The 13,642-nt window shown below is 39.9% G+C and overlaps 1 protein-coding gene across 1 annotated transcript in view; it reads left to right on the top strand.

The window, feature by feature from the left end:
- The window catches only part of celsr1a (cadherin EGF LAG seven-pass G-type receptor 1a), a 101,952-nt gene that overhangs the window by 49,463 nt on the left and 38,847 nt on the right, over positions 1-13,642 (top strand). Inside the window, exon 6 of the mRNA XM_066668933.1 lies at positions 3,534-3,614. Coding sequence (XP_066525030.1) covers positions 3,534-3,614 — 81 coding nt within the window. The remainder of the gene's footprint in view (positions 1-3,533; positions 3,615-13,642) is intronic.

Here is a 13,642-nt window from a genome sequence, read left to right as displayed (position 1 = left end):
TACTTCAGTCACAAAAGATGGCAGCTTCTTTTTACTTTCCTTTGATTCCTGTTTCCTCTGACCCCGCTATATTAAACACTGAACGCCATTGGGGCTTGCCAAGCTTCTTCCTTCAGTGTACTAGTGACTGGCTTGTATTTCACAGATTCTATTACTGATTCTAGATCAGTGTTCAGTCCTCTTCAAACTCACAGATATGAACATGTTAGGATGAAGCGCGTTCCTGAATCAGCTTCTTTCCTAAGCTTGATTATTAACACAAGGCCTAGTGTTCGGTTTATGTTTCTTGAAGACAATTATGCTGCTGCCAGTATGCGTAAGTTAGGGGTCATACTTAGAGCCAGAGACAATGAAGTACTCTCACATTTCAATGGCAGTGCCTGCTACATCCTGCTAAGACGCTAATGTGCCCTTGTACTGGGTTTAATTGGGAGGGTTGTGCCATCATAAATGTGGTTGTACAGGTTAGAGCTGAGGGTACAGACATGCTAATATAAAATAGCACAGGAATAGGTCACAGTATTCCTAATAGAGCATGATAACATCTTGCTAAGAAGTTAACTTGGCCTTTTCTGTACTGGGTTTTGTGCCACATAGTAAATTGTATTGGGTATGTGGTATTGGGATGGCCAGACAATTAGAATTGATCATTTCAAAAAAACAAATTGCTCCAGCTTTTAGAGACTTTTTCCATGCCAGTGTTGCCTTAGGCTTGCTCACCTGGGGTTTCTGTATTGTTCACGTGTTGTTGTTAGTTTTCTATTGCTACCGTACTTAAGTGAAACTGCTTTGTGAAAGCATCTCTTGTAAAAAGCACTATACAAATAAATTTGTTATTGATTGATTGATTGACGCCTGTGTATGAAAATGAAGTAGGTTACGGTGTGTTTGTGTTAGCGTAGCTGTTTTGTTTTATTGAGGTGTTGCCATAACAGCCTCTATGGTAGTCTTTCATGCCGCCTGTCTGGGCAGAGTTGCTGTTCTTGCTGATTGTATTTTTATCAGCCAAAAAAAAATAGAAACTGGTATGGGACACAAATTTCTCTCATTTTTAGGCTGTGTAGTGTGCCGATCACTAGCCAGATGTAACACACACACATTGTACTTAGAAAATATTATATGAATTTTGTTATAGATTTTACTTGAATAGATTTTACTTCAGTATTCACACCGGAAATAAAAAGGTGGCATTGCACCTTGTCAATGCAGAGATAAATGTAAATAATTCATTGCAAAACCACTGCAATTCAATAATATTCCATTATATATCCAAATATATACAAACAGCAAACATCAATAGAAACCCACAGCTTTTCTGTAAATACATTTCCACAACTTCACACAACCCCCCTCCAACCAAACCTAGATGTTAATTTGTGTCACACAGAATTACTAGTGTGGTTTAGGGCACTGTATAATTCACTTTATATCTGAATAAAGCACTGAGTCAGAAATGTAGGTGCTGTGCCAAAAGTCAAATCAAATCAAAACGCAACATATACCTTTTGATATTATAAAAAACAGGCAATGATCATTCTAGACCTGCTCTGCAACTGCCCACCCTACACACACAATCAAACTCTGACAGGCATGTAAAAAATGCTGTGATTATGTTCATGCCTGCAGCTGCCAGGTTTTATGGTGGTGGTTTACAGCACCAAATTGTTTGGACACACACACACACACACACACACACACACACACACACACACACACACACACACAGTCTTTCATTTGTACTCTGCAGACTAAGAGCTAGTGAGAGAATGTTCAGCAGCTGGTAGAGTGTCTGTCCTGTATGGTCAGGAGCAAAGGTGACGTAACTGTCATGAAGAGACACCACACAAGCAGGAGAATAACAGCATCAACAGGTCCACTCTTCTGAACCATAAAATCCATTCAGAGCACGGGTGCAAATTTCTGACCTCACAACTCTTCAATCCCATTAGGATTATTTAAGAAGTGATTCAGTGAATCATTCACATATAATTCAACCTGGTTGTTTTTGGTACAGTACATTTATGTTTAGATTTAGTTGGGGTTTAAAAATGATCTCTCTGACAGAAATATTTCCCTATGAGAAAGAAAAAAACATTACCTGCATCTGTATAATGTGTGTGTCAGATGTGTGTTTTCACCACAAATTCATACATGCTTCTGCAGTCCATTAAACCATTGGAAGCTTACTTCTTACCCAGTTCAGGCCCTGAGAAATATCTACTAGGATTCATGTGGATTCCTCTGGAATCTGACTGTACTTTTACAGCCTTCTGCAGCTCTGCTGAGCTTAAGAGCACTCAAATCAAGACAGAGTAGACCAGTCAGTCTTAATGCCCCACCGCTGATTTATGGGGTCAGAAGGTGAACATATAGAAATGGCCCCGCTCACCCTCCTTTGGCCTTTAGAGAAATAACCCTGCCTCCGCCCTATCCCTGAGAGGTCAGAGGTCACGTGATCAACGACATAGTAATGCTAGCACTAGGCAACAGCCTTTGTGTTGGCGGTTTAGAGCCATCACATGCAAAGCAGTCGTTCCATTGAAGACATGGTGATGAAAAGAGCAGGAAATTCACGTCTGGAATTCCTGCTTTATTTGAGCCGAGAGGTTCCTCTGTAGGATGATCGGAACCTAAGGACTGCTCAGACAAACAGGAAAGCCTCAAAGAGAGAGAGATATATTCTTAGGTGAAGAAGTTTTTGTTTGAGTTTTTTTAACTTTTCTGTGGAAGGAAGTGGATGTCATGTCTCTGGGAGGGAGACGAGTGCTTAAGAGGAGTCTTCTGGAGAAAACGAGATTCGCTCTGGTGTTATTGACATTTGACACAACATTGTTTTTAAATATTTTTAATACATTTGAAAGACCATAATAAATCTAACAGAAATATCTAGTGTAAAGCCTTTTCCCTAAGAGGCTGTTAGTTTTTGCATAATTCTGATTTTGCCTTTATATGCCACAGTAAACCTGTTGAAACCGTCACAAGATTTAGCAACTCTAAGGGTTAAAATGAAGAGGGACAATGTATTTATAAATACCTTAACGTCAAAAATATTTTTCATGTACTGTTTGCACATAAAAAAAAACATGTGACATTGGCATCAGCCTATATTGATGTATCCACATTAATCTTTAAAGTCTCTGTTTGGCAGTTGTCACCACTGGTCATGATATTATACATCAGTCCATCACTGTACACCATCATTTGAGATTAAGGATAATCCTTGACTCAGTTGAAATGATCTTCATCAGACCTGTGTTTAATGAAGGACGTCTGCACTTCTTCACTTGTAAGCCTTCTGTTGACCTTGAGTCCAGAGGTTATCAACACAGAGGCTGCTGTTAAACAGTTTAACTGGTGTTATAACATTGGTACCTGACAGCTGTGTCTGATTTTACTACAGACTTAGTAGGTATTTTAAAGATGGGTTCCTCCACCCATTTTCAAACAGACATTAACACACACACCTGTGAGAGGAAAAAGAAGGAAAGAGGGCTGCTCCACTCTAATTTAGGCTTTCTCTCTGGTCTACCCAGGACAGCCTGCACCTGCTGGACGCCAGTGGGGTGCTGCGTGTCCCGCTCTATACAGCCTGGCTGGAGCTGACCCATAAGGAGGTACAGTAGTTTTACTGTCCTGTAAGACAAGTTTAGCTCTACCTCTGTCTCCCTCTGCATCCCACTGGTCCACAGGGGCTATTAGCACTGTCCTTGGGGTTAACTTGTGTTCCTGAGATTTGATTTATGCAGTGTAGAAATAATCCTATGAAGAATCCTAGATCAGTCCTAGTTCAAGAGGGTTCTAAATATTAGGTCCACATTTTTGTCTGTGGGTCTAGACATGTGGTTTCTGTTAGAATTATATTAGAAGAATGAAGACTTGGTAAAATATTTAAAGAATAAAAAATCTGGATTTATGGATTGCAAGTTAAGATCAGCGTCTTTATAAAACAAGGCACTAATAATAGGATAATTAAATGGACTATATGTAATTTTATTGTCGTGTATGCTTATTATCAGTTTCTGTACAGAATTCTTTCTTTGTGCTCCAAGATTGTTATCTTGAGAAATACCTTCCTGCTGAACAAGAGAAAAGAACACTTACAGTACACTTAGATCTTTATCAACATTGTAGAGTTGTATAATGAATATATGTTATAGGGGTTATTGTGGAAAGCCAATGACTTGCCTATTACATAGCATACTAATGGTGGATAAAACTCATAGTTACAGAATGGTAACTTTTAAGAGAAGAAGAAAAATCTATGTTCTTATCTTTCAATGTAAGGTTGTGTCCCAGTCCATTAAGGACCACTTATATCGGTCCATTCGCTATGACACTTTCACACAGTGTAAAGGGTAACTGGTGTTTTGAAATTACACTTAATCGTTGTCTAAAAATGTCTGAAAGGATAGCTGAACTAAAATATCTTTTCACACTCTGTACTGTGCTAAAATATTAATAGTGAGTAATTAATAAAATATGTGACTGGTTGAAACTTTAGCTGCTTTCAGTCTCTTTCCAAGTGTAGGTTTTAAATTTGCAATGTTTTGAAAGAACTCAATGCCAGTCATGTGCTAAATGTGTATAAAGCCGTCATGGAGTGAGTTGTGTTGCAGTGGGACTGTGTTCTTCGGAGTGATGAATCGACGTGTGGTGAAATTAGAGATTTCCCTGTGCATTGAGTTGGTGCCTGAAGAACTCTGTTTGAATTGAATGGAGGTGCAAGATTTACAGCTATGGGTTTTAAAAAAAATGACTCACACAAACATGTTAAGTGAGGAAACAGTAGATGGAGAGAGAGAGAGAGAGAGAAAGAGAGAGTGAGAGAGAAGGAAGAGAGAGGCTGAAGCACAGGTGTGTTTTTTGTAGGCGACGTGGGGTTTGAATTGCAGCGGGTCTCTTTAAAACCTCTTGAAAGCAATGTGCAGGGCCTCTGTAAGCTGCTGGAACATTTCTCCAGTGACACATTCCTCTGCCAGCAGTGTTCAGGTGACATTTGGAACAAACACTTTTTAAAAGTGTTTGGAATATCATCTGCCGTCATAGAGAAGCTCGGTGGCTTTAGGCTCTGGCTCTTAATTTTGAGGGTCAGGGTGGGTATGTATGGTTCAAAGAGAGGTGGTACAGGACTGACCAATACACCATATTTAGAGAAAAGGAATATGATCCGATCCAATGATAAACTTAGATAATTTTAAAAGATTTAGAACAGTTTCATTAAAAAATTTACATATTTAGATTCTGTGTAGGCTTTGTATTCATAGGTGACACTGATCAGGATGGAACAATTACAGAATATAAATGAATGGATGGTTAGGATGGTTTCATTTTTGCTTAAGTAAACTCATTGAAAAATCTAATTTCTCTATGGTATTTAAAAGGATTTTCTAAAAAAAAAACATTGTGCACTTGTATTATAAACAACCCTTTGCTTTAGTGTTTATTACAGCCTTTATGATTTCTTGAAAAGCTGTGAATGGCTTAAATATATTTTACAAATCAATCTGCATTAGTTTGGACAGACTTAGGACATGCCACACCTTTGATGGGAAGGAAATGTGATGTCAAATCTGCCAGCACACTCTCTCACACACACACCGAACTTTGCAGGGACAGATTATTGTTTTGTAGATTGATATATAACATGTCATGTGTATCTTATTTATAAAATGTCGCTGTCAGAACATAGTTTATTTTGGTAATTGTTTTTCACCTTCTTTCATATTGTTTTAAAATTTCCTTATGTTCATTGACCAATAAACATGGGCCAAAAAAACCTGCTCCCTTGATCTTGCCTTGTCAGTTTTTAAAAAATATATATATTCTGCCACACATTTATCCGCATACACTTAGGAGTTTCTATGACCTCAGTAACCTGTAGGTGTGTCTTGTAATATGACTCAAGCTCAGCAAAATCCCCAGCATCAAATTTACTCTGCAGAGTTTATTGTTTTGTTTGTAACTGACATTTTAAATCAGCATTGTAGATGTTCACAACAAGTTCTGCTTCATTCCCAATTATGTACTAACTACATTTTGTATGATGAGGACAACGCAATAGAACTTTCAGTAGGTAATGAAAATGTTATATTTTATAGAATTTCAAAATTATTTGCAACACAGCGACGTCATATATGACCACAAGTGATAAAGAGTTAAAAACTCACTGTTTCACTATATCATTTGCGCTATGTGTTTTGCCTAATGAAACATGAGTGCTGGTGGAAAGCCCTGGTTAGACACAAATCAGTCAGCTATCGGGTAATCCTCCATTTCCCTGGAATCATCGAGACTGGTATCTAAACAGCCCCAGGGCCAAGTAGCTGAGGCTAGTTTACCTACTCATTATGCAACCATCCATAGAGAGACAGAGAAAGAGAGGCATAGAGTCTATTGCAGATTATTTATGTTGGAAGGATTACTCTCAAAGCTGTTCTGTCATCTTGGGTTAATCCTGGTGTGAAAGATCAGCTCACTAATTCGTCTCAACTTCACTGTTTGTCTGAAAGATTTTGGACGCCTTTAATAATTATGAAATTCAGCCATATTATGGTCACAATCATAGAATCTACACAGAAAAGCATAAAATCATGGAGCAGCTGTACATGAGCTTAAGTTCACCATGGTCAAAGCCAAGTATATGATAGAGGGATATAAAGCCCTCATGAACTAAGCACTGGAAATTTGTTCTTGGGAGTGATGGAGTTCCTTAGGATTGAGTTACAGTGTACATTTGGATCCAGAACTAATAATCAAACATCCGTACCTGACCTCACTAATGCTGTAATGGCTGAATTCAATCAAATCCTCATACACATTTTCCATCATCTAATGTAAAGCCTTCCCTGTATAAGGTGCTACTGCACCAAAGGTGCAAGCAACCTTAAAAGAATATTTTTTGGATGACCAGGTGTCCAGGGCAGCAGTCTAAATTGCTGTCACACAACTCCAGTGTTCTGGTTGTTCAATCCCCACTTCAGGTCATTTTTTCTGTGGGTAGTGGTGGGTTGCTCACATTTTTGTGTGGGTTTCCTCCTGGTGATCTGGTTCCTCCCTACAATCCAAAAACACATGTTGGTAGGTGGAATGCTTTTTCAAAAGTGTGAGTGTATGATGCCCTATTTTGGACTGATTTCCTGTTCAGTGTGGGCTCCTGCCTTGCATCCAGTGATCCATTGAACCAAAATGATCCTGAACTTGAGGAAGCAGTTATAAAAAATAAAAAATAAATCAATGAAAAGATGTCCTGTAAAAAAGGTCCTGTATGCAGTGTCCACTTGCGCTGTTAAAGATGTTTCCAGCTTTTTTGAAGACAGATGACCTTGCTAATGTCTTATATGCTACTATCAGTAAGCCCCCATATAGTTCCTTCATTCTTCTCTCATTTTCTCCTTCAAGTACAGACGACAGACTTTGTCACTGTCTATGAATGAGAGATTCCTGACACTACAAATAGCATGACTAAACCCCTTGCTAAAGTGGGCCTGGGTCACCTGACCTGAGAGAACATAGGTCCCATGCTTGGGCTTTATCTGCAGAATTGTTAGTGGTTCTCTGTTTACTTCGTTAAGAGGCAATCATCTAGTTATCCATGGCACACTTTTTTGTTTTTAGGGGGTTTGTTTGTGCATTCATCACAGAGTTAATGTAATTTATTGATTGGTGAACTTACTGGGCAGCACAGTGGCACAACAGGTAGTGTTACTGTCACACATCTCCAGGATTCTGAGGTTACGGGTTCAATCCCTGCTCCAGGTGACTGTCTGTGAGGACTGTCTGTTGCCCTGTGAAAGATTTGTGCCCCCTCCAGGGTGTGTTCCTGCCATGCACCTAGTGATTCCGGGTGCGCTCCGGAGTCAAAAACAAAACTCAAAATCACTGGTTAAACCTAACATGGAGCATAGTTTGTAGTATTTGGCTCAAATAACAACAAACAACAAAAATAATTGACTATATATACACACACTATATTTAGAGTAAATATTCCCATCTATGTTTCAAACAAGCAACTTGTCCCCTCCCTTGTTACATCTCTGCAATAATGTTAGCATTGATTGCTCTTGTTAGCTTTACTGGCTCTTGAATTAGCATGAACTTTTCTGGCCCTGATGTTAGCGTTAGCCTTGCTAGCCCTGGTATTAGCATTGAATTTGCTGGCTCTGGGCTTAATGTTAGCTTTGCTGGTCCTGGTATTAATGCTAGTTATTCTGGCCCAGGTTATATTAATGTTAGCTTTGCTGGCCTGGTGCAGAGGAACTTGTCAGGTGAAGTGTCTGTTTGTAGGTGAGGTAAGCCAAAGTGAAGTGGACACCAGGTGAAACTGGAGAGGGCTGTGTAGCCTTTATCCCTGCTTCCAGGTTGTTTGGCACATTAAAAGAACAGAAGAAGACAAAAGCTACTGTCCATCTGCATCTCTCTGGAACATGGCCGAGCATGATAAATGGGACATGTTATTGAGACAGACTCTCTGTAACATATAGCGCTGAAAGTGTGGCTCTTGTCCTGTGGGGTAGGGAACAACACTGAGCTAGGTGTATGCCCCTAGGTTGTCTGTGTGTGTGTATGTGTGTGTGTGTGTGTGGTGTGTGTATGTGTGTGTGTGTGTGTGTGTGTGTGTGTAAGGGGCCAGGCAGGTTCCTTTTAATTATTCACTGCTCTAGGTTTACACTGCCACAGGGAGGGTGAGGTAATGCTGTTTGAACTTTGCATTAAAAGGCTTTGGGGGACGACACCATTGCGACATAATCTGAGAGAGGTGCCATTCTCACAAAGAAACATGCAAACATTTCCTTCCAAAATTGTGTAGAGTCACTAAATTAAGTTTTTAATTAATATAGATTCAAAGGTTTTCATAAACTTGGACACACTGAGATATTATTTAGTTTTTGAGAAACAAAGACAGAGAACAACAGTGAGAGCGAGGTGCATTTCCTCACTTTAACCCAAACAAAAATTACGCTCTCATTCACTGCTTCCTTTATTATGAAAATAGCTCTGTTGGAATTCTGTGCCTTCGCTGTGCACTTCCTACAGCAAGCCTCTCCCCACTTCTTCCAAAATAACAACACACATTTAAAAATTCACCAGATACTTGGCAAGCATTCATACAATTGTATGTTTCAGTATTGTTTCTTAAAGGAAAAGTTTGGGGGAAAATCCATTTGATTTGCCTGTTTAAGTCATGGCATGTTTGATGTCTGATGTTTGCTTTTGTAGTTTTGTCCTGGAGCTACAAGATTTTAGTGCAAAATTTTAAAGCTAAATAAGAAATGGTCTAACTTAAAATGAAGTTGTGTGTGTGTGTGTGTGTGTGTGTGTGCGTGTGTGTGTGTGTGTGTGTGTGTGTGTGTGTGTGTGTGTGTGTGTGAGTGTGTGTATAGTATCTTTTAAATAATTTGAAAATTGTTTTTGTGGAGGTTGGTGTGTTCTCCCCGTGTCCGCGTGGGTTTCCTCCTGGTGCTCCGGTTGGTAGGTGGATTGGCGACTCAAAAGTGTCAGTAGGTGGGAGGGTGTGAGTGAATGTGTATGCGTTGCCCTGTGAAGGACTGGTGCCCCCTCCAGGGTGTATTCCCGCCTTGTGCCCAATGATTCCAGGTAGGCTCTGGACCCACCGTGACCCTGAACTGGATAAGCGGTTACAGATAATGGATGGGGAGATGGAAAATTTATTTTACACAACTGTTGCTTTAACAGTATGAAATGTCATAGCGTGGTTTTGCTGTTTTCTATTCTCCTGTTTTGTGCACAAACCTCTTAGAAATCTATTATTGCTCTTTCCCTCTAATCTCACACAACAAAATTGCCTTTCTGCTGACTGACAGAGTGAATAGGTGTAAAAGTATATTTTGGCTTGTCAGTTTCGACTGTCTTAAGGCAGTTAGTCTCAAAGTTGAGGCTTCCGCACAACTGTAAGTGTCAAATCAGAAAAGTTTTCAGAAACCTGAGCCCAGCCTCTAGGCAAAACAACTGAACTTCACAGCCGCTACAGTATGCTCTCGTGTAAGAACTTGCGAGGATCAAAAATGGTGCTGAGTTTTTAACCAATAACAAGAAAACTGTGTACTATTCCTGATCTCCGTCATTAACACTTTTCCTGAAGCATTAGATTCTGGCTATCTATTACCTGTCAGGAACTGGATCTTAGACGTTTGTCTCAAGTGCTGAATTGTTTGAGATTTACTGCTCTTTTTGGACTGCTAGAATTAATCCAAGATTGTAACAGGATTTCAATTAGACACAGTGATTTGGCCTTGCCTGAAGTAATAAGCATGCAGTGACTAGCTCTTAGAAAAATTTTGTAGCTTGGACACTGCAACATAACTAAATCCAGTCAAATTAATTTTGAAATGTATGAATTGGACAGCTCTTAAAACCCTTAAAAGCAAGTCAACTTATTGGTAAACGTGCTGTATTTATATGATTGTGAACATTATTATTATTATTATTATTATTATCGTTACACTTATATAGCGCCTTTCTAGACACCCAAGGACGCTTTACAATCTACACTGCTCAGAACGCTCAATTCACACACACACACACTGGCGAGAAGCGGCAGCCAAACGCGCACAGCATACTCTCAACCAGAAACGACCGTCCACCTGGAGGACTGCATCGGGCACAACCCAGGACAGAGCGCCAATCCATATCTGGGCTCACACATACAGACATTCATTCACACACCAGGACAGTTATTAGAGAAGCCAATTCACCTACCCTCCATGTTTTTGGACTGTGGGAGGAAACCGGAGCCCCCGGAGGAAACCCACGCAGACACGGGGAGAACATGGAAACTCCACCCAGATGGGACTTGAACCCAAGATCCCAGCGCTGGGAGGCGAACGTGCTAACCACCAAGCCAAATGATGGGATTGTGAAATTTTCCCAGCTTGAAAATGGAAAAAAGGAAAAACATGTCTCATTATGACCTTATTTATTTGTTTGTTTGTATGTTGGTTTGTTTGTAAGAATTAGAATAGTCCTAGTGGTCTCCTAGTGGGTATAAAACATATAAATCTCAATAGACTGATGTCTCTCTCTCTCTCTCTCTCTCTCTCTCTCTCTCTCTCTGTGCCACCTTCTGATCTCTTCCTTTTCCCTCTTTGTCGCGGGCTGTGGGGATCAAGTGTGTTGCCATGGCACCAGCAAGCCTATCGTCCCCTGGGACCAGTGTTAGGAGATGAAGGGAGAATTGTCAACACCTGAAAGAGGGAGAGGGACAAAGAGAAGGAGAGACTAAACCAGACGGCTTAATGTTGTACTGTTTACATATGAGTTTGAGTAACAGTTGGTTAATAAATTATTAATGAAAATAAATAAATTAAACTCAGCCCACAGACAGAAAAATTCAGCAAGCCTTATATCCTGATATAAATATCAGTGTCTATAAAAAAAATCCAAATCTCCAATATTGTAATTTAAAAAAAAGAAGGAAAATGCATTCTTAATTTTCATTCATTCATTCATTCATTCATTATCTGTAACCGCTTATCCAGTTCAGAGTCGTGGTTGGTCCAGAGCCTACCTGGAATCATTGGGCGCAAGGTGGGAATACACCCTGGAGGGGGCGCCAGTCCTTCACAGGGCAACACAGACACGCCTACGGACACTTTTGAGTCGCCAATCCACCTACCAACGTGTGTTTTTGGACTGTGGGAGGAAACCAGAGCACCCGGAGGAAACCCACACAGACACAGGGAGAACACACCAAACTCCTCACAGACAGTCACCCGGAGCAGGAATCGAACTCACAACCTCCAGGTCCCTGGAGCTGTGTGACTGCGACACTACCTGCTGCACCACCGTGACGCCCCATTCTTAATTTTGATGTACAAAATATTTTATTTTAAGTTTTGTTTTTTCGGTCTTGAACATCACACCATCTTAAAAACAGTTTGTGTTCAAATGAGGTAGAAAAATGAAAATGAGAAAAATGGGAACAATGGGATTTTTTGGAGAGTGATGATATACATTTGTTCATATGTTGGAGAATAGTAGATATGGACTTTAATCGTTGGGACTGTTACTTCACATTAAATTATTATTTTATTTAACTAACTTCTGCCTGATTAGTGCTTAATTTGACAGAAAGAAGTTTACATTGTAAAGTGTCAAGCATATTCAGTGGAGTACTGCAGCCAGGGGCAAAACTGCCCTGCCTCAATGAGCTGGTTAACACATGTTGCTATTCACAGAAGAGCTTATGAGCAGATTGATCTTTTGAAGAACAGTTGTGATCTGACAGCTGGACAAATAATCACATATTAACTATAGAGTTCAATATCTTCCTATTAGCAGTGTGTGTGTGTGTGTGTGTGTGTGTGTGTGTGTAGTCTGCCCGGTTGCTGCTGTAGTGCACATTTCACTGTGGGACCCCCATTAGCCACATCTGTGCTGAGGCGCCCCTAACAGGACTTCATTGAAACCAGATCCGACACCTGATCTCACTCACCACCTCACTGATAAAGACACCACCATCCTTGATATCATAGGGGAGCAAGTACCATCAAAACACAGATAGAGTCCCAACTAGGCCACATCCATTAAAGACCCTACATGAGATAATACCTTTCAAAAATTTCACCCTAAAGTTTATTACTAATAAAGATAACAGAATCTAATCATAATATAATGCCTAACTATATCATATAGTACTATGTTATTCATATTAGGACCAGCCCAACTATTTCTTGTGCGTATTATAATCTTCATTGTGATAATGGCTTTAAAATACATATTTTAGTTTTTTCAGAAAACAATATGTAAACAAGCCTTCTAATAAATCGTGTTTTTTTTTTTTTTTGCAACTTCGGTCCTTGTATTTTGTCCAAGTTTCTCTCCTAATACAGTAATAATAGGTGATGTTGGGGTTTTGGAGTTACTGTTTTGGTCCATAGGACGGCAACTTCATACAAGTTGGCACCTGTTAGTTAGAGGCTACAGGGCACATGGCAGGCTAACGCATAGTAAGGGGTTTATAAGTGTGAGTGTGTGTGTGTTTCTTTTTCTCTTTATATTCTTGAAATCTGTGTATCTTATAATCAATGTCCTCAGAATGATGGACTAATGAAAAGCTTTAAAAACATTGTAGAAATAGCCAGTTGGATTAACACATTTGCCCTGAAAAGATAAATGATTTTGGAGGTTGTGGTTTTTAAGTGGAACACTTAAAACATTTTATATTTTAATACCACCGCCAAGGGACTCATCTGTGTTAAGCGTCTCTTTCCTCGCTCTTCAGTAGTGTGTAGAGCCTGGCTTCAGTTTCCGGATAAATCCAGTGGTGGTGCATGCCCGCACAGGACTCTTGTCAGCACTTCTGCTTGTTTGGCAACCGACGTGTCTGTTACCTGCCAGCGTCGGATGCCGCCAAAACCTCCTGAGGAAAGTCTGCCACAGGCCTCAGAAGGACCACTGATTAACTACTGCTTTTTGAAGACTTTCTGATGGGTCAGAGTCTGTGATAAACCCCAGCTCAGTGCCTCAAGTCCAGGTGTGTTCAGATATGGATTAGTAAAAGCTGTAGAAATGAATGAACTAAAAGGAGTAAATCTCCTGCAAAGTCATTGATGTTCCACCAAGCTGTTGAAGCTGTGTTCATGACAAGTCTACATTGTTATTTAACACACAATTTTTTTGACAG

The sequence above is a fragment of the Hoplias malabaricus genome, chromosome 4 (genome assembly GCF_029633855.1).
Source record: "Hoplias malabaricus isolate fHopMal1 chromosome 4, fHopMal1.hap1, whole genome shotgun sequence".
Taxonomy (NCBI): domain Eukaryota; kingdom Metazoa; phylum Chordata; class Actinopteri; order Characiformes; family Erythrinidae; genus Hoplias; species Hoplias malabaricus.
The sequence above is the reverse complement of the archived record's forward strand: the minus strand, read 5'-3'. Positions and strand labels throughout refer to the sequence as shown.